At 36.7% G+C, this 22,849-nt stretch overlaps 2 protein-coding genes across 2 annotated transcripts; one reads left to right on the top strand and one right to left on the bottom strand.

The window, feature by feature from the left end:
- The first annotated feature begins 13,613 nt into the window (after positions 1-13,613).
- Positions 13,614-14,925, top strand: LOC141600446 (peroxidase 31-like). Its single transcript, XM_074420681.1, has one exon. The coding sequence runs from the start codon at positions 13,765-13,767 to the stop codon at positions 14,764-14,766; it is 1,002 nt and encodes a 333-aa protein (XP_074276782.1). The 5' UTR covers positions 13,614-13,764; the 3' UTR covers positions 14,767-14,925.
- A 3,917-nt stretch (positions 14,926-18,842) lies between these two features.
- Positions 18,843-20,404, bottom strand: LOC141598521 (uncharacterized). Its single transcript, XM_074418200.1, has 2 exons — positions 19,380-20,404; positions 18,843-19,092 (listed from the first exon to the last, which is right to left on the bottom strand). Exons 1-2 carry the CDS (start codon positions 20,356-20,358, stop codon positions 19,061-19,063), a joined length of 1,011 nt encoding a protein of 336 aa, XP_074274301.1. The 5' UTR covers positions 20,359-20,404; the 3' UTR covers positions 18,843-19,060.
- Between the last annotated feature and the right edge of the window lie 2,445 nt (positions 20,405-22,849).

A 22,849-nucleotide genomic window follows, 5' to 3' on the forward strand; every position in this document is an offset into this window, starting at 1 on the left:
GCTTAAGTCTATTTGGATCTTCTTAGGGATTGTGTTTCATTATGAGGATACGCATACAGCATGTGAATCTAAAACCCACTTCTTCAAAAGAAGGAATGTATTCAATACATGTCATGAGTTTTATAGATTCTTGCAATCCTAAGATAATGTGCAACTTAAGAGATGGTCTTAAGTAGGATATCAATGAGTTAGAATCAATGTTTTGATCATGTTATAAAACTTTTCTCGATAAGTCGAGAAGTTGTGTTTATACATGGAGTTTAGTGGGAGTTACGGAAATTTTTATTAGTCTTATATGTGGATGACATATTGATCATTGCGAGTGATTTAAGACTTTTGGAGTATTATAATACATCTTGAATATCCGGTTTTATGAAGATAAATCCACATGATATTAGCGTCAATAAGAAGTCTTATGTTAATAAGATTCATAACTAGTTCAATTAAATTGAACATATTTGATTGATTTCATTTGCTTCCGCTGCCGGATCAATTAAATGAGTAATGATGTATAACACTTCATATACTTTGAGTATGATGAGTTGTTCTCAAAATCGAATTTAAGTAATCTTTACCAAGTAAGCCATAAAGATTACTCTTAAGTACTTGCAGAAGCATTAAGGAAGTAAAGCAAAGTGTTTATGATGCAATTTTGTGTAAGGGTGTTACACAAGTGATAATTGACAATTGAGATTGCACATGGTTTCTGACAAAACCATAATCAAAACACATTAGGATGGTTAAGATACCATTGTGGCTATGTTAATTAAGAAGTAGATTTTCTAGAATCGTTCTAGGCAATAAAGAACAATGAGAAATGTTTACAACGGAAATTGAGTACACTTGCAATCATGAGAGGTGCAAGAAGGATGAGTCCCGCACACTGTGAAAACAGTGGGAGCTATTCTAAGGCTAGAGGGCCTATGTCTTGATTGGATCTCGACACGTACTCAGAAAGTTTTATAATGCAAATGTATACATTACAAAGGAAAACGAGTATGTAGTAAGGTTGAGTAAGGTACAAGAAGTTGATAAAACCTACTAACCAAAGCCTTCTCATAGGCTTAACATGATGAGTCGTGTCATTTCAATTGAATTGAAATGAACAACTACATACAAGATCAAATTAGATTATAGAACATGAAATAGTAATCAGGTATTGACTATTCATATGTGATAATCACATTAGGTTGTAGAGACAACATTGAACCCCGTTAAAGTGAACACGGATTAACATTGTATTCGCCCATAGTCACTTGTATGAGGTGACGTCTCGAAGTGACTAGAGTGTGATGCGATTGATAGCAAGTTCAAGTGCCATAGAGTCATGTGAGATGACTAGTCGATCACATAGGCAGACTGTTAGGAACACTTTTGTCGGGCAGTGACTGCTTATAGAGTTCTGGCAAATTCATAAAGCTTGGTCGTGGCGAGAGCTACTATAGTATTCTAATGAGTCGATTCTTTTGACTAAAGACTGTTCGCCTAAGATGGCACAGTTTCAGATTAACTTTGATTTGTGTTACTACGACCTTCGTAAATGGGGTCAAATGGGCATATTTTGGGTTATGATGGTTGTGGCTAGTCGAAGGGAATAAGTGCGATAGGAATTGTCCACCCCCTTGTCAGGGTTAAAACAATATCTCAGGGCCACTCGAGGATTAATGAACTGGAAATGCGTGGCCACGCTCGGAAGGTATCTATGATAGATAAATCCGGTCAATCAGTTATTCTCCAGATCGAGGAAATCACTCTCGATATGATCACTTGCAAGTACGACCCGAAAGACACCTTGCATTGAGTGGGAGATAGTAATAGGATAAGAGAATTGGTGACGCACACTTGTCGAGGACAAGTGGGAGATTGTTGGGAAATGTGTCCTCAACAACAGTGCAATCACATGATTTAAATATCATTATTAAATCTCATTACAAGAATACGGAAGGGATGATACATTATATATATAGTCAACTGGTCCACACATATCGGTAATGATTGGCTGGCTAGAGTTTGACATTCTTTGTCGTGCGATGGTGGTGACCAGTTGATCCTTGAGGTCACACCTAAAGGACGATTCCCTTAATTGAAAAGGTTAATTAATTGTATACCGATACAGATTAATTAATTCCTTAAAATTGAACAAATTATCATAAGAGAGAAAAATGACATCTTATTCTAATGTGATTAAATGAGATTTTATTTAGTAATTTAAGAAGTTATATTACTAAAATTAATCGGTGTTTGCGAAACACGCGAGATGAGAATGATAAGTTAGTTATAATTACAAGATATTGTGAATTATACTAACTAGTAATTAAATGACCATTTTATGAGAAAGTAATTTTATATTACTAGTCAATTGTTAAATGTGATTTATTTAATTTGTAAATGATATTTAATTTGTTAAATATGCATTTTAAATTAAAACATGACATAAGACATGTCACATGTCTCATGACATACAATTGTACAATTGACAAAAATAAAATGGACTCCATATTACACTACATAAACCGAAATTGGTGGGCATTGTGAGATGTTTTGTCTTTTTCCATTTGTCTTATTCATTTGTCCAAATTGCATGATAGTGACATGACAATGCAAAAGACTTACACCTATTTGTCTGTTGAAGACAAAAAGAAAAATAATTATGGTCTATGCAAGCATGAGGCCACCGGTTTTTGAGAGAACAATAAGAGAGTTTTCTCACATATTATTATTCATTCTAATATGACATGCAAAAAGTTCATGTATTTTTCCTCTCTTCTCTCTCTTTAATCTTCATCAAAAAGATGAGTTTTTGATCCAAATTTGTTCTAAAAGATTACTAAAATTATTAATGTAATATATGAGTATTAGTAATCAATTTTAAGGTATACCACATTACAAATATCTAGTTTATATTAGTTTGTGGGATTAAGGAATAGTTTTGGGTGCTACTAATTGGAGGGACTCTATTTTGAGGTCATGTATGTTCATCCAGTATTGGAAAGCTCAAGAACTAACAAGAAGGAGATCTTGTTGGTGCCCATTTGACCGAAATTCATATGGTGAGAAAATGATTTCTTCACTTATTTATTTTAGTTTGCATGCATAAGATCTAGAATTTATTTTATGACTAAATAAATTTGAAACATATAAGAATATGTTGTATAATGAGGTATAGATTTCCAACACTATCAAATTAACAATTTCTAAAACCAAACTCAACTCTACACTATGCAATTAAGAATAGTAGTATAGCATAAGCAATGGTCGAACCCAAGAGAAGGTCTAACAACAAAAACTTGATTAGCGACCTAGTATTTGGCCTATCAAATTTTGGCGCCAAAATTTGGCAAGCCAAATACTAGGTCGCTAAATACTAGAATTAAGCTACCAAATTAACAATTTATAAACCAAACTATATTCTAGATTACTCCAATTGATAAAGCAATATAGTGCAAGTAAGGGTCGATCCCAAGAGAAGGTCTTTTAAGCTAATTACTTGAATTGTAAACTATTGAATACTAATGACAAGTGTATAAACAAACAATGGTTATCAACAATGACAAACAATAGATGAACATAGATAAGGGGGGGGGGGGGTGTTGAGTTGATTGGTAACATGAAAACAAAGTAAAATTGCAATCAGGAGTAATTTGTATATGTCAATAGCACCAGAGCCTGATATAGTGATCAGGAGTTCGGGTGCAACTCGACTGAGTAATTTTCTTCTTTGGCAGACACAAAGTTGCCTATTGTATTGTCCAGCAGTGTTGTGGCCGGAGCTTCGGTTAAGGCATTTGGTGTGGGCTGTGCTCAAGTTCCAGAGGTGGTACTACTACTTGGACAAAAAAAGGCAGGAGTTATAACTTTACTACTGATATATAGAAAGCAATAATGGTAGCTTGCAAAAATAAGATTATACATACATGTTGAAATAATATGAAGTTGTGCATTTTTTTTCTTAATAACTATTAAGGCACAAACGCAAAGCGAGTATAAACTATTTATTGGATCAAAGAGTTGTCAAATTGAATTCCTGATCATTTATTTTCCCATATAAGCTTTCTTGTTATTACCATTATTATATCAAATGTAGATGTATCATTATATTTAGCTCATGTCTAATGTGTGAGCTTAGTTGTTGTTTGTGATAATGTGATGTTAAATCGACTTCTGAATGTACTTAAATGTGTTAATCTCTCTAGATTGATCTTATTCTGTTTGACGAGGGGTAAAAGTAGTCATAAATAAACAATGAGAATATTAATGCTGACTAGTTTTTGAACTCGTACCATGAGTATCACCTCATATCCATCACAAATTTTCATTATAGACGGACACTATCTGTCTATACGTATAGACGGATACCATTTTCCCTCAAAAAATACTCATTTGCCATAAAGTGGGAAGCACATGGGGATGCCTCCACCTTGTCCTCCCTACCCATTTTATTAGAGGTCTTTACCCGTCTGTTCGTCTCATCCGTCTATACCAAGACCTATTGCATATCCATTGATTTTACTAGTTTCTTTTGGCTGAAATCAGTAAACAGGTATTCTCACGCTTTTTGTGAAAAAAAAAAGAAAACACTTGGCAAGCCAAATACTAGGTCGCTAAATACTAGAATTAAGCTACCAAATTAACAATTTATAAACCAAACTATACTCTAGATTACTCCAATTGATAAAGCAATATAGTGCAAGTAAGGGTCGATCCCAAGAGAAGGTCTTTTAAGCTAATTACTTGAATTGTAAACTATTGAATACTAATGACAAGTGTATAAACAAACAATGGTTATCAACAATGACAAACAATAGATGAACATAGATAAAGGGGGGGTTTTGAGTTGATTGGTAACATGAAAACAAAGTAAAATTGCAATCTTTTTCTAACAAGCAATATGACAAACACTTGGTGAGTAAGAAAATTCAATATTAAAGAGGACTTGGTGTAACAAGGCTCAACAACTACTTCCTAAGCATAAAGATCCTCTCTTTTCCTTCCCTCAACAATTACTCAACTACTAATGTAAGATAATGACTACTTACTCCTAAGCTAGAGTAGTTGGTCCTACTAATATGGTCACCCAATTGAAAACCACAACAAGGTTTGCATAAAAGAGCATTAAGAACAAAAGCCAAACAAAAGTACCAAGATTAATCATTTAGGAGGCTTAATCCAACTATCCCAAGGAGCAACATACAAGTTCCACTCACAAAGATACAAACTTTAATCTAACTTCATAAAGATGCAAGCTTGCTACAAGGATTGCAATAGTAAGATGATTAACATGCAAGATTCATGACTCCTAACATAGTAACATCCAACATAAACAATGAAATCAAGAAAACATGTAATAATTATTGAGGAAAGATTAAGAGGTTCTTATAAACTTAAGGAGAGTAGTGTCTCACCAAATTACACCAAGAAAAAGGTCTAGCCTTCCATAACCATGGATGAATCCAAGAGTTGTGGAAAGATTGACATGAAAATCCAACAAAAGCTTACAACTTTTACCCAAATACTAAATATTCTTCTCATACAAGTCTTTTGTGATTTGCCAATAATTAGGAGATTAGATGATAATAGGAGAGTTCAAAACATGGGGTATATATATGGCTGCATTCCTTTCTAGGTTAAGGACCGAGATGGGCCTTCAACTTCCACAAAACACGGTTCTTAAATTTCGCAAGACAGAACAAACCGCAGGCTCCGGCCTGGACCGCAGGCTGCGGTTGGGGCCTGATGATTTTTTCTCATTTGCTTGTCGTCACCTTGATCCCCCTTTGTCTTGGTTCCGTTGGTAAAGGGTTCTAAACGATGAATCTATCCCGTTCCTTTAAGCTTCGGTCGGGACTTTGGAAGCTTGTCTCGACCTTGACTTGTTGACCGCTCGGCTTTGACCTTGGTTGACTTTTTAAGTTGACTTCGCGCCTTTGTATCCTATAAATCATAGCCAACTCAAGCAAGCAATCAAACCAAAACTTCCTTATTTCAATGACAAACCACTCCATTTGGCCACTTAGATTACCTAACAACACTTAATTGACTCGACTCTATTTGACGCTATCAACACTCAACCATAAGCGTTGTTTAAAATTCCAAAACTCATTCTTGTAGGTTATATAAGTTTCAAGTTTCAACCATTGTGTAATTAAAGAGATGGTATTTTAAAGGGGAACAACATAACAAATACTCCCTCCGTCTCGGTCATTTGTTTTCCTTTCTATTGGTCCCCTAGAATTCACAGGTTGCTCGTGCTCCGGGCTGGCCCGTAACAAATAATACGGAGTATTGCCATTTAAATGGTAACAAATAATACCGAAATAGGGAGTAATTTTATATCTAAATTTTAGTTTGAAGAGATGTAATATCCAAAATGACATATCTATAAATACTATTAAAAGGCTAACGAAGCGTAATCCCAAACCCACGTGTGACTACACAAAGTATTTGATATGTTAAGGGAAAAAAATTAAAAAAAAAATGTGCTTACGTTTGTTTAATCGGCTTTCCATCTTCCCGATCCCCCAATTTATTACTCCGTACTATTCCATCCCTTTACTTTTAAAGAGACTCTTCATCTTTCATATCAAATTTAATGATTTCATATTTAATGATTTTCAGTTTCTCCACCCTTTGGTTAACCGTTACTTCGTAATTCAATGCATAATTAGGTCCAAAAGATCAATATAGGAGGGTAGTACAGCCTATTGATTCCTCCCCAATATCTAGGGATGTCAGTGGGGTGGGTTTTGGCGGGTCTCGCCCCACACCCGCCCCACTCGGGGCGGGTGCGGATAATAATTTGATGGGTTGTGGGTGGGGATGGGTTTCAAAAGTGTCATTCGTCGCAGGTCATAGGGCGGGTGTGGGTATCACGTGAGACCCTGATACGATTACGGATACGAGTCGATGGAAGGACGAATTCATTGAAAGTCGGAGATCAGTTTAATGCATTCCCGGTGATTATTTGGGGATGTTGAATCTCGGGATGATTAAATGTATCTCGAGCTTTCGTTGAATTCGTTGGACTGATTCATGTGATGATCACGCTCGTTTAATCGGTCAATATGGTTCAACAACATGATTAATTTAGGAATAAATAGGGGCTTAATTGAGCAATTAAATTAACTTTATTAGCTATCTTAATTGGTTCATTATGGCTATCATTATGTGTCATAATAACTATTCTTAATAGCTAGTCTTTTAGCTTTCCCTTTACTATTTTGTAAGGCTATATATAGCCATCCTAATCTCCTGTAGAAACACACAAGATTTTGAATAAAAAAAGAAAACCCTAATGTTTTACAAGTTTGTAATTCATGATCGATGCGTTCGATCCAAAAATCGTTGGAGTTTGACGCGATCAAGCTTTAGCCCGAGTAATATTCAATAGGTCTTGAGTATTCTCACCCATTACTCGTGTTATAGGTCTAGCACCGAGTAAATATCCCACTGGTTCGATTTATTCACATAATTCGAAGCAAATATCCTTTATTTCTTGTTTCATTTACATATCAAAAAACACATAAAAACGGTATATTCGTAATTACTTCCAGACAGTCCATAAAACTGTTCAAATCAGGTCTTATTCCGCTACCATTTCGCATCATTTGGTATCAGAGCTTCGGCTCTCGGATTTCCAAATCCTAGACGGTCCTGTTGGGTACAATTCCGTTTGGAACGATTCATTCTTTTACATTAACCTTCCACCAATTTTTGATAAATACAATGACGATGGTGGTATTGTCTTGTCCAAGCTACAATCAGGCCAAGAAGAGTGTCGAGGAGGGTGGCTTTTCCCTAGCATCAATCTCGACCATTCACACCTTACACCGAGTGAGGCCACGACACAACCAGGCCACGACAAGGAGCCTAGCCAGCGTCCCACAATTGGCGAGTTACAGCAATCCCTGGTGGCTCCAAATGTCGAGGAAGACAAGGGGAAATTCTCCTATCAATTACAACGCAAGGAGAAGAGTAGCCTCAAATTCGTCCTCAAACGGGTTATAAATAACGACCCATTTGACGAATTAGGGCCAGTTGTGAACGGAGTGCAGCCTAGTCGACCCATACATCATGAGGTCGAAATGAACCCACCATGGGTTGGGTTAAACCCGTACTCGGAGGAACAAGGGCAAGGCTGCCAGAGCGTCGTTGGTAAGCAAAAAGGAGTCGGTCGGAAGCAATGTCATCAACATGAGGGACACATCCGACACCGCAACGTCGAAGTTTGTAAGGGTTGATGTGGGGTGGCGTTATGAGCTACATACTCGCCCTAACAAGCGATTCAGGCAAGTAGCCCGCAAAAAGAAAAGGCGACGGAATTGAGGGCAATTCCTTCTCAAGAAGGAGGAGATGATGCGAGTGGCAAAACGATAAATTAACAACCACGCATCATGAAGAATCAAGACGGGTTAGAATTAATTAAGTAGCTTAGTATTTCTTATTCCAGTTAATAAAAGGTCTAATGGGGTTCGAATATGGGACGTGTGAACTCAAATATGGACTATTTCGTAACAGTCTCCTTAAGTGTCGATGGTCGAGTTCGTCTTCAAGCTTCGAAGGTTGTGTCGATGTCATGCGTCGATGGTACACAAGAAAGCATGGGTCGAAGCTATGGCGTCGAAGAATCCTAAAGCATCCTAATTAGATATTATTATTATTAGCATTTAATGTAGTCTTCATTAGAGTTTATTATAGGTAATTAGTATTATATTAATTAGGCATTAAAACTCTTAATTAGTAATTAAAGGGGGGAATTAAAGGTCCTAACGACCGTAGGGTAAGCAACCCAAAGGGGCATATACTAGTTTATAAATAGCTTTGCATTTCATATTGTAATCACGCATGATATTGAACTAAAAACAAAACAACACTTTTTGTCTCTCAATTGAACGTGGAAACGTTTGTTGTGAAACTCGGATTGGTGCGATAATCCAAAACTAGTGATTAATTAGGACGCGTTTCCTAATTGTTACTCGATTGGAACCCATAGGTATTGGTTAGCCAATCTCGTTCATCAAGTTATAGGTCTAACTTGGTGTCTGCTTATCCCTTTTATTGTTTTTGGTATTTACAAATCAAACAAAAAAACACATAAAAATCTCCAAATCCGTTAATTAAACCTAGAATCGTTAAAACGAACAGTTCGTCCGACTGTTCAATCTGTTCATTTCCTGCGAATCCATTTCTGTTGAGATTTATTTCGCACCATTTGAGTTTGACGCGATCAAGCTTTAGCCCGAATAATATTAAATAGGTCTTGAGTAGTCTCACCCATTACTCGTGTTATAGGTCTAGCACCGAGTAAATATCCCATTGGTTCGATTTATTCACATAATTCGAAGTAAATATCCTTTATTTCTTGTTTCATTTACATATAAAAAAACACATAAAAACGGTATATTCGTAATTACTTCCAGACAGTCCATAAAATTGTTCAAATCCGGTCTTATTCCGCTGCAATTTCGCATCATATGGTATCAGAGGTTCGGCTCTTGATTTTCCTAAATCTAGACGGTCCTACACGTGTCAAAGCTAACTTTTTAGTTGAATTTCCGATTGCGATTGGAGTTCAAAGGTTAAACTTGAACAGGTAGTTCGAGGGTTAATCGGTTTTGTATTTCGGGGGCGAGTTTCTAGTGATTTTACTTCAAGCGGAAAAAAAAAAATTACTGTTCACAGGTGTGGTACTGTTCATCCGAAAAAAAAAAAAAAATATTGGTCCCAAACGGTCTTAAGGCGTGTCAAAGTCAAGATGTTGGTTGATTTTCCGATTGCGATTGGAATTCAAAGGTTAAACTCGAGCAAGGTAGTTCGAGGGTTGATCGGCTTTTGATAACCCATATCATAGGTTCAAGAATCGGGACGATTCTTTTTGAAGAAAGGGCGGATGATACGAGTACGGATACGAGTCGATGGAAAGACGAATTCATTGAAAGTCGGAGATCAGTTTAATGCATTCCCGATGATTATTTGGGGATGTTGAATCTCGGGATGATTAAATGTATCTCGAGCTTTCGTTGAATTCGTTGGAGTGATTCATGTGATGATCACGCTCGTTTAATCGGTCAACATAGTTCAACAACATAATTAATTTAGGAATAAATAGGGGCTTAATTGAGCAATTAAATTAACTTTATTAGCTATCTTAATTGGTTCATTATGGCTATCATTATGTGTCATAATAACTATTCTTAATAGCTAGTCTTTTAGCTTTTCCTTTACTATTTTGTAAGGCTATATATAGCCATCCTAATCTCTTGTAGAAACACACAAGATTTTGAATAAAAAAAGAAAACCCTAATGTTTTACAAGTTTGTAATTCATGATCGATGCGTTCGATCCAAAAATCGTTAGAGTTTGACGCGATCAAGCTTTAGCCCGAGTAATATTCAATAGGTCTTGAGTATTCTCACCCATTACTCGTGTTATAGGTCTAACACCGAGTAATCCTATTGGTTCGATTTATTCACATAATTCGAAGCAAATATCCTTTATTTCTTGTTTCATTTACATATAAAAAAAACACATAAAAACGGTATATTCGTAATTACTTCCAGACAGTCCATAAAACTGTTCAAATCAGGTCTTATTCCGCTGCCATTTCGCATCAGACCCGCCCCATACCCACCCCGCCCCATACCGCCCCGCCTTGCATGTCCCCGCTCCGCTTATACCCGCCTTACTCATAAACCTACACATATTTGTACTATATAAAAATAAAATTTATAACTTAGATAAAAAGATTAAACCATTTTTTTCATAAACCTAGTAAAATTCAATTTACTTATTAGTTCTTACCCACCCAAATACCCAACAACTTAAACCCAAAAAAAAAAAAAAAAACGTTAATCCTCAAACAATTTTGTGGTTTAAAAAACTTGTGTATTAGTTAATTAAATGTTAGACCATTTTGCGGAAACTTATTTGTATAAGATGTACAAGAGTACAAGACTTGTATGTTTTATATTCAAGATTTATATTTTTAAAAATTGTTTTGTGGAGAGATAGGTAATTTCGCGGGTCAACGGGTCCCCGCGGGGCGGGGATGGGTTTGAAAAGTTCAACCCATTGCGGGTTACGAGCCGGGTATGGGTACGCATTATAGTTCGCGGATACGGGTGCGGGTTACCCCTCATCCGCACTCACCCCGCCCCATTGACATCCCTACCAATATCCAACCCAAGGTGGATTTCAAGTATTTGAGCACTAGATTGTACGAATGACCATTTTCATAAAGTAGCACTTGTATTTATTTCCGATTAGTCGATTTAATAGTGTAGCTCAATTTCTTCTCCTCTACTTGTTTGCACGTTTTTTTTTTTTTTTTTGATTATATAAGAAAACTAGGTTGATCCTCTAGGGTAGGACCAACCTATCTCATTCTTTCGAATGAGAGAGTTAAGTTGAAATCACCGGCTATCAAACCACCTCGAAAGAATTGGACATGAATGTCCAATAGAAACCATGAAGTCAGCAACCTTGTTGGCTTCACGAAAACAATGTTTAATTATCACTTCATCAAAAAAATAAAGGTCTAATTTCACATCCTTGATAATACTAGAAATTTCCCAATGAATTTGCCAAGTACCTCGTATTGAGTTAATAACACATAAGTTATCACCCTCCACAATTAACTTTGAGATTCCTAAGTATTTAGCTGCTAAAATACCTTCTTTTAAAGCGAGAGTTTCTGCAACAAGGATACTATTGGATCCGCACTTTTTTGCTCCTAACAAAACGACTTTACCATTGTGATCTCTTATAAAATATCCTAAAGAAGCTTTATTACCTTCTATTCTCGATCCGTCAAAATTTAGCTTTAGAAAACCGTTTCTAGGTTTTTCCCACCAAATTTCTTCCTTACTAAAGTTGTTTCTAGCTGACTCTTCTATTTCGGGATTGTTGAGATCCTTAAATCTAGTCACATTCCATATCTTAGTGCTATTATTACATAAAGTAATAAGTTTGCATTAACATTATTAAAGATAATATAATTTCTATGCATTCCACCAAATTAAAATCATCTTAATGAAATCATCTTTTGGAATTAAATCTTTGAGATAATTAAGTTTCGTTAGAAAACTTTGACTTTTAATATTATCATAATTTGATAAAAACTCGTTGAAACTAATCATGTTCAGGTTTTGGATAACAGACCCAATCAAGGGACATTCGTAAAAGAAATGATCTTTGTTTTCAATAGGATTGTTGCACAGAACAGAACACATTATTTAATTATCCAATTGTCATGTTTAGCGTACGCAAATTTCTTTTTGTGACACCTTGTTGTGACATGGAAATGTAACCATTTTATTATAAAATAAAATCATTAATTAATAAATAAGAATTTGCTATGAATGATTATTTTTTATCACAAAATGATCACATATCTTTTGTTACAAAAGTGACCAGCTGTTTAACATATTGAAGGCCCTCCAATTAGTGAGTTCATTCCCATTCAAAGATAGATTAGAGAACAATGTAATCATAAAGGTATTGAAAAACCACAACTATTACTCCGCTTATTTCTAAATGATATACTTCTCCTGTTTCATTAAATTGTTTAAATTTTTCAAATTATGTGAGGAGAATTATTTTTAATGAAATGGAGGAAGTAGTATATTTTCTAAAATTAAATCATTAGTAGTAGTCTTTTCTGACTTATGAGATGTGACCCCATCTTCACTATAATTATTTGTGAATTTTTAAATAGTGAATTAATCTACTACGTAGACCTGCCACTCTTTTACCATGCTTACAAGTTTCTAATTTAGTATTTTCTCCGTCCTGCTCAATATATATATACTATTTATATAAAGTTGAAGAAAATGAGAGAAATCTATTTATATTATATATAATATAATTAAAAGGTTAGATAATGCATATCATTAAACCACATGTCACTCATCTATAAACTCTTGTGCCAAAAAAAAATGAAAACTATTAGATACCACTTAACTCCCATAATAAAAAAAAAAAAAAGGTTATTTCATGAGAATAATCCATCTTATACCCCCTCTTCTCAGATTAATCTATCCTCGTGTTTAACTGAGAATAATCTCATCTATGACGTCATTTAACTTGAAAATAATAATTTAAAATGATCTAACATTGAGACCATCCCCAAGCAGAAGGTCGAGTTAATCGGGTCAGCAATATTTTTCCTCTTAATCACACCTTAATTATCTTGACCCACTTTCACCCTCCCAAGCAAAAGGTCACGACCTAGGTCACCAACCCAATCATTTTCCACTTTACAGCCAATGAGAGAGTGTCACCTATCGGGTCACCATACTCAACCAAAGGTCACCTCCTTTTGTTTTGATGGTTGTCCTTTTTTTTTTGTTTCTAGCCAATAAGAGAATGCCACCTATCGGGTCACCAACAAGGTCACCAACTCAACTCAAGGTCACCAATTGACTCTGAGTAATTCAAGATCACCAAAATTATCCCCTTAATCCTAATTTAAGGTGTCATTAAGGTGACTCAACAAGGTCACGACTCAGTCGGTGACCTTGATTGGGGATGGTCTGAAAGTAATAATTTAAACACGTAATTATAAATAAACCCCGTGATTCACGGGTATACCATATTACTCCGTAGTTGACATTTTAAATTGATTTAGAATACAAGAAAACAAATCCATGAAAACAACAAAAAAATCTTCCTTAAATCATTCCCCATCTCACACTTTCTAACAGTCTCCAGTCTCCACTCCCAACTCCCCAGTCCAGCTAAAAACAAATTGGAGATCTGGATTCAAAAATGTCATCTTCTTCACCGTCCTACATCTTCACCATCCTTGTTCTCCTCCTCATCATCATCTTCCCTATCTGCCTCTGTCACGCTCACACCCACCTTTCCTCTACCTACTACTCTAAATCATGTCCACACTTCTACGACATCATGGAACAAACCACTACCGACAAACAAATCAAACACCCTACCACCGCCGCCGCCGCTCTTCGTCTTCTTTTCCACGATTGTCTCGTCACTGGCTGCGACGCCTCCACTCTCATCACCTCCACCCCTTTCCACCCTGCTGAGCGAGATGCTGACATCAACCTCTCCCTCCCTGGTGACGGTTTCGATGTCGTCGTCCGCGCTAAGGCTACCCTCGAACTCCACTGTCCCGGTATTGTTTCCTGTTCAGACATCCTCGTTGTTGCCGCACGTAACCTCCTCTCCTTCGTCGGAGGACCCTTCTTTCCTGTCCTCCTCGGCCGCAAAGACGGTCTTATCTCAAACCCAAACCTTACCCTCTCCCGTCTTCCTAAACCCGACATGTCGCTTCCTCAGATCCTATCCATTTTCTCCTCTCTCGGGTTTACCACCCGAGAGATGGTCGCCCTTAGTGGGGCGCATACTATCGGCTTCTCCCATTGCAAGGAGTTCGTATCCGGGATCAATGTTGATCCCACTTATAACCCGCGGTTCGCGAGGGGACTCGCACATGCCTGTTCCGACTACAAACGAAACCCGACATTGTCCGTTTTTAACGACATTATCACACCCAATAAATTTGACAATGTGTATTTCCAAAATCTTCCTAAGGGACTCGGAATTCTCAAGTCTGATCGATTGCTTTACGCCGATCCCCGAACTAGACCTTTTGTGGAGCTGTATGCCAAGCATCAGAGGGTGTTCTTTGACGACTTTGCTAAGGCTATGCAGAAATTGAGCCTTGTTGGTGTTAAGCTTGGTAAACATGGTGAGATTAGGCGTAGGTGTGATGCTTTCAATCATGCTCCCTCTTCACTAACTTAATTAACTTTACTCCACTAATAATGTATTTTATTATAATTAGTTGGAATTAATGTCAAATTGATCTATTGTTTTTTTTTTGTTTGATTGATTTGTAGTGGTTCTTTGTCAGATTTGATTTTGTGTTCAGTTTTCTAATTTAGTACTCATCATTTGTTTGTTTGTCTTTTTTTTTATTATTTGTGGGATATTTTAATTAAAAGGTAAATAAATGATTGAGACGACTTAATTAACGTGCTCCGGGCCGGCCCTGATACTCCGTAACAAATAAGGCCAAATTGACAAATTGGTTAAAAAAAAGTAGGGGGTAAATAGACAATTTGGTAAAAAAAAGTCATTTTGGACAAATTGGTAAAAAAAAATGGAGGGATGGACAAATACACCAAAAAAAAAGGAAATGATTATCCAAATAAGGAAAAATTACAAATAACCACCAAGTATTTGCTTGTTTTTACAAATTACCATCACGTATTTGCGTTTTTACGAATAACCCCCCAACTTTAATGTATATTCCCGAATCACCACCGTATTTTTACCCCGAGCATCGTTTTTCTTATTTCCCGACTTGTTAAGTGACGATTTACGCGAAATTCCCAATTTACCCTCATTTACTTATTACAACATACTCATTAATCCAATACATTTCATTTTTTCCAATTCAATAACATCCAAATTCACATCATAAATTTCCCCAATTATCTATGAATCTTCCATTGAGCCTCTTTCCATCTGCTAGTGTAGTGACCAAACATAACAAATGTATGTGCATTCTTACTCAAGCCGTTAAGGAAAAATCTAGAGGAATTAATTTAACAAAGGAAGAAGTTAATTTTTGTGACATAATAAGAAAATTTTTACAAAAAATAATAAGAGGAATTTAACAGAAATCAAGAGGAATCAAGGAGAATGTTCCTCGCCTAACTATTACTCCATATTTCACCTCGACTATTAACCGTTATCAACAAATTTCAGAATTGTAAAATAACCATGTACGGAAATACTAAGAGCTCAAAAGATCTGGAATATTTTTGAATCTCCCAAACTTTTGTTCATCAATTTTATGTAAGACGGATGTTGAATAGAATGACAGTAAACATAAAGAAAGAAGAAAGAGTTTGTGGAATTTTTGTGTGTCATTCACTTTTGAAGTCAAAGATTATATACAAACATCCTAGGCTATAAACTAGGAATTAGTTGCTAACAAATCTCCCTATTCTAGGAAAATACAAACCAATCAAATCAAAAAGATATATGCCAACTAACTAAATATACAGCTAATACGATGTACACAATATTAGGATAGAATCCTAATATTTTGGCTAACACCCCCCCTCAAGTTGGAGCATGGGGATTGGCAATGCCCAACTTGCCTAACAACCGATGAAAATTAGACCGACCAAGGGCCTTCGTGAGAATATCCGCAAGTTGGATAGTAGTCGAGACATGAGATGGTTTAATAATCCCACGGAGAATTTCATCACGAACAAAGTGACAATCAATTTCAATGTGTTTGGTTCGCTCATGAAAAACGGGATTATTAGAAATGTGGATAGCAGCCGTATTGTCACAATGAAGGACCACGGGATCCTGATGTTCGAACCCCAAGCTCCGAAGTAAATTTTTCAACCAAAGAATCTCACAAGTAGCACAAGCCATGGCACGATATTCAGATTCAGCGGAAGAGCGAGAAACTGTGGGTTGTTTCTTCGTCTTCCAAGATATAGGAGAACCACCAAGGAACACAAAGTAGGCGGTTAGAGAACGTCGGGAAATAGGACAACTATCATAATCTGCATCACAATAAGCCTCAAGAGTCATTTGTGTGTCAGCCCGTAATAAAATACCTTGACCAGGATTCCCTTTAAGATATCGAACAACCCGAACAACAGCATCCCAGTGGGCAGTAGAAGGGGCATGCATAAATTGAGACAGAATATGAACTGAATAAGAAATATCAGGACGAGTGAGGGTAAGATAAATTAATTTTCCGACCAAACGTCGATACTTAGTGGGCTCGGAAAACAAAGGCTCAGTTTTCAATGCCAATTCATGCTTTTCTTCCATGGGAACCGGAGCCGGTTTAGAACCAAGGAGTCCTGTCTCGGATAATAAATCAAGAGTATATTTACGTTGGGAGAGAAAAATTCCACTTGCATTCCGTGCCACTTCAAGACCCAAGAAAAATTTTAGCGTACCTAAGTCCTTCATACGAAAACATTGACTCAAGTAATTCTTAAAATCTTGAATGGCAGCGCTATTATTACCAGCTATCACCAAATCGTCAACATAAACCAGAATATTAATGACCACATCATCTTTGCGATAAATAAATAAAGAATGATCGCAAGGACTATGAGAAAATCCGTAATCACATAAAGCAGTAGCTAATTTAGCATACCAACAACGAGGTGACTGACGGAGACCATATAAAGATTTATGAAGCCGACACACTTTACCACGCAACCCATGACCAAAACCAAGAGGAAGTTTCATATATACCTCTTCATCCAAATCGCCATGAAGGAAGGCATTTTGGACATCCATTTGGTGCAACTCCCAATTATTAATTGCAGCAACTGTAAGAAAAGTGCGAACCGTCACCATTTTCACTGTAGGAGCGAATGTCTCGGCAAAATCAACCCCCTCTTGTTGATGATTACCAAAAACAACCAATCGAGCTTTGTATCGCTCAATCGACCCATCAGACTTGCGCTTAATTTTGTAAACCCACATACAACCAAGTGCATTTTTATCCGGTGGAAGATCAACAACGGACCAAGTATTATTGGCCTCTAGTGCAGCAATCTCTTCTTCCATGGCATGCTTCCACTTTGGATCACGAATAGCTTCCTTAAAAGATGTAGGTTCCGTATCATTGGTAATAGCTGCAAGAAATTTCTGATGGGCAAACGAAAAATTCTTATAATGAACATAATGAGAAATAGGATAGAGTGTACCTTTGACGGACGTGGAAGTGGGTGACGGACTTGACGGAACCATAGTGTTAATATGTTCATCAACTGCCTCCCATCGGACAAAGTCTTTATGCCGTGAATTATCAAACTTGGTACGTTTTCCTCTACCCATTTCACCACCATCGGGTACATCAGAACAGGGGCCTTCTTGGGCCGTGTCAATAGGGGCATTCACCGTGTCAATTGGAGAAGCATCCTCATCCGAAGATGTAAGACATGGTTCAGTAGTATTAGAAGCAATTGGAATATTAACTTCATTATGCGGCTGAACTTCATTGGATGAGCTATTAGTGGAAAGTGGCTGGACAATTTGAGATGAAGTATACGGAAGAAAATCAACATCATCTAGTACAACATTTTCTTCATTCGAACCGTAATTATTCAAGTTATTTTCGAGGGTAGCAAACGGAAATTTATCTTCAATAAAATGAACATCACGCGACTGAAAATAATCACCCGTCTCAAGATCGTACAAATGCCAGCCTTTCTTTCCATAAGGGTACCCAATAAAAATGCAACGGCGACTACGGGAGTCAAATTTGTCACGGGTATGCATATTTTTTGCATAACACAAACACCCAAACACCCGAATTAAACTCATGTCAGGTTGTTTATCAAACAACAACTCATAAGGGGTTTTGTTATTTAAAATCCGAGTAGGAGTACGGTTTATCAAATGTGCTGCTGTCAAGACACACTCTCCCCAAAAATCAATAGGTAGAGAACTTTGAAATCGTAAAGCGCGAGCAACATTCAATATATGTCTATGCTTTCTTTCAACCCGAGCATTTTGTTGGGGTGTTTTAATCATGGAAGTTTGAAAAATAATTCCGTTTTCTTGAAAATAAGAAATAAGCCCCCTAAACTCCGTACCATTATCACTCCGAACCATTTTCACATGTTTATTAAATTGACGAGTGACAAGAGCCAAAAAATTAAGCATAAGTTTGGGTACCTCATCTTTGGTTTTCATTAAATAAACCCACACAGCTCTCGAATAATCATCAACAATGGACAAAAAATAACGGGAATTGCAGGCACGATTAGGATGATAAGGACCCCAAACATCACAATGTACCAAATCAAACAAACATTCAGCTTTATTGTCACTTAACGGAAATGAATTACGAGTTTGTTTAGCACGGAAACAAATGTCACAACTGGAAAAATCACACGAAAAACTAGAAATAGAAGGAAAATGCTTCATAACCCTAGATGACGGATGACCCATTCTTTGATGCCACAGTGCTGCCTCTTTATTATTTGTCACGGCATTAACACGAGGTTCCGTCATTGTCAAGTAATAAAGTCCGTCCACAAGATCACCCACTCCAATCGTCGTCAAGGCATGGTCCTGAATCAAACATTGTTCATTAGAGAATTTTACGCATAAATTTTGTGTAGACAACAACTGGGAAACCGAGAGCAAGTTACAAGTAAAAGACGGAACTAATAAAACATCAAACAAAGACAATTTGTCATTAATTCGTATTGTCCCTGCCCTCGTTGCGGTTAGACGTGTTCCAGTCGGCAAACCAATATGCACAGGAGTAATTTCGACACAATTTTCGAACAAGGCCTCATTATAACACACATGGGTCGAAGCACCCGTATCTACTATCCATGTATAAGAGGACTTACCACTCAAACGTACAACATTAGCAACAACGGAGGTCTCACCGAAAACCGCATTAGCCTTGGCATTATTAGAAGATGAAGCGGAAACGGAAGACGACTGGTCCCCTGTTTTGGGTACGTGTTTGGGATGGCCAACTGGAAAACCGATTAACTCCCAGCAGCGACTCACGGAATGCCCATCTTTGTTGCAGCGAGTGCATTTAAACCGAGGACGATCAAACTTCTGCTGATGTTTTCCAGTCACTGCACACGCCATTGGGTTGACAGTTTCTTCACGAGATTGAACCACAGAGCGAACTTGCTCCTCCTGAGCGATGCGTGAATAGACCACATGTATATCGGGTAACGGAGTGATACCCAGTATACTGGAACGAACCGTGGCATACACCGGATCGAGTCCCATGAGAAACCCACGCACCTGTTCTGTTGCTCTGCGCTGACGAATGATACTTTGCACATCGCATCTCGCACAACAATTACATGTGGGTAGAACATCATAATCATTGATGTCCTCCCATAACAATTTAATGCGTCCAAAATAATCCATTAAAGCCTCACCAGGTTTTTGCTTACACTCGGCAATGTCCGACTGAAGTTGAAAAATTTTAATGTCATTACCAACAGAGAAACGCAAGCGGATATCCTCCCAGAGATCAAAAGCAATCTCTCGATAGGAAATTGACGGACGTAGACTTTCACCGATGGTGTTGAAAATCCACGCAATAATCGTATAATTAACAGCAGTCCAATCGTCCACCTCCTGTGGATTAGACGGCTTATTCTTGAGGGTCCCATCAATGAACCCGAGTTTCCTTTTGGCTCCCAACGCAACCCGAAAACCCTTAGCCCACTCGGCATAGTTTTTGGATCCCGTTAAAACAACATGAGTGATCCGTGCCCCCGTACCATCCTGGTTCGAGAGAACATAGATTGGATTGATAGTACGATTTCCTTCAGTATTGACGGACTTATCGTCAACCATTGTGAAAAAAAAAAATTTGAATGAACGAAATAAAGAGTAATATCGCAAGATATATTATCTTTTGAAAGAAAATGGGTTATATTTTCTGCTTATTTGATTTGATTTCATATTTTTGTTGAAAATTAGAGTGGGGAGATGAATATCTGAATTTCATTATTTGAATTGGGGGAAATTTATGATTTAGGATTTTAGGGTTATTAAACAAACTAGTTTAGACCCCGTGCAATAAATGCACGGTATATATAATATTTTTTTTATAAATAATTAACTTATAAAATAGTAATATTTCATTAATTGTCCATATTTCTCATTATTGTATTTTGCTTTGTTGACAATTAATCAATAGATTGTTTTTGGTGAAATGTATTTAAAAACAAAATATTTTGTACCCACAAAGCTAATGAAATCAATTTTTTAGTCATCTCAATTTTTTTTTGCCACCAAAGTAATAACAGTGAACTCAGTTTTATTTTGTATGTAACATGTATTAAGTCATTCTTAAATAATAGTATCAGTAAAAGATTTAACAATTTATAGTTTTATATAAATTTTATTTATATTTTAATTAAGATATTATAGTTTGGAGTTAGAAGTGAAAATAATATAATTTGATGAAAAATTAATTTTAATTAAAAGATAATAATTTAATGTAATAAAAATGTAATTATTAGTTTCCTTTTTTAGTAAATGCACATAATTGTAGTTACCTTCCTTATTTAAAAAGATGCTTTTTGGAGGGAAAAATGTGAGAATTCCTATTCATTTAGTAAATAGGGGATTGGGGAAAATGAAATGGATTTGGGCAAGTATGTGTAATAGGTAAATGAGGGTAATTTGGGAATTTTGTGTAAATTGTCACTTAATAAGTCGGAAAATAAGAAAAATAATGCTCGGGGTAAAAATACGGTGGTGATTCGAGAATATATATTGAAGTTTGGGGGTTATATGTAAAAATACAAATACGTGGTGGTAATTTGTAAAAAGACGCAAATATGTGGTGGTTATTTGTAATTTTTCCTCCAAATAATTAGCACAAATGATCATTTAAGGCAGGTATATCCGTATTAAGTTTAATACGGGTCAATCGGAATAAAACAAAAACAAAATGCATGAGAAAAATGCAATAAGATATACTCGACTCGTTTTAATATTAAGACGGATATAGTTGTTTAAGGGGTCAGATCGAGTCACTTTCGGGTTTACTAGTTTCAGATCGGGTCGGGTTATCTCGGGTTGAGGTCCTTTTCCGGTCAACTAATATCAAGTTATTCATGGATTCTAACCGGTTTACAACAATAAATATTCAGGACGGGTTACAGTGGGTTGGATTAATTCGGGTTTCGGAGCTTGAGTTTGGGTCTCGGGTCGAGTTCGGGTTGGGTTTATTCGGTACATCTGGCAAACGGGTCAGGCCAGGCCAGGTCCGAAATTGACTCGACCCTAACTTACTCGCCCCGAACCCATGAACAACTATATCCCTCTTATGATTAAAACGGGTCAAGTATATCCCACGTGTGCATATAAGACAAATTTGTTGCGTTTTTCTCATGCATTTTGCTTTTGTTTTGTTAAGACTATTTGACCCGTATTAAACTTAATACGGACATATGATAACAACTGTTCAATTACAAAGAACTGGTAGGTTGTTGGGAGTAAACCTGCAGCGATATAAAAGGAATCCACTTGAGGATTTACTGTAAAACAAAGGAAAAATAGATGTTTGAGAGTTCAAGAGAATTGATAATTTCATTCATGATAATCTCTGACTACAATCCACTCTCCTTATATAGGCTAGATGGTGGCAAATATCTAAGGAAATAACTTGAGGAGTAATTCATCTAAAATGTTGTAAATTATTGATAATGGCTAGATTCCCTAAGGAAATAACTTGAGGAGTAATTCATCTAAAATGTTGTAAATTATTGATAATGGCTAGATTCCCTAATTTGTCCTCTTGTACTAGTTGGTCATTGCTGCACATGTCCCATGATTGGAATGAGGTCATAACTGCTGATATTCCTCTTTCTAGAAGATCCTCCTGTTGAGTCATTAAACTGCTGAGTCACCCTGTCATTCCCCATTTTCTGAGATGCTGACTTCTTCCTGACAGTAGCAACGACTGAATTCACAGAATGCAATGCCTGAACTGTTGGTTTCACGGACTGTAATGCATCAATACCTTCCCCTTGAATCGATCCTTGACCCCAAGGATCAAAATCTGGAAATTTCTTCTGCATATCATAGAGAAATTCCCATGATGCATCCTCTATAGTTGAATCTGTCCATTTAACAAGAACCTTAGTGACCTTAATTCTGCCTCTCTTAACAGTCTTTCTAGCAAGGATAACTTCAGGTTTCCTTAGGTCTGGTTCAGTGATAACATCAATGGTGATTATTGGCGGAGTGTCTCCATAATATTTCTTAAGCAGGGATACATGAAATCTAGGGTGTATTTTGGACCCAGGAAGTAAGGCGAGTTTGTAGGTTACTG

The sequence above is a fragment of the Silene latifolia genome, chromosome 9 (genome assembly GCF_048544455.1).
Source record: "Silene latifolia isolate original U9 population chromosome 9, ASM4854445v1, whole genome shotgun sequence".
NCBI classification, from domain to species: Eukaryota; Viridiplantae; Streptophyta; class Magnoliopsida; order Caryophyllales; family Caryophyllaceae; genus Silene; species Silene latifolia.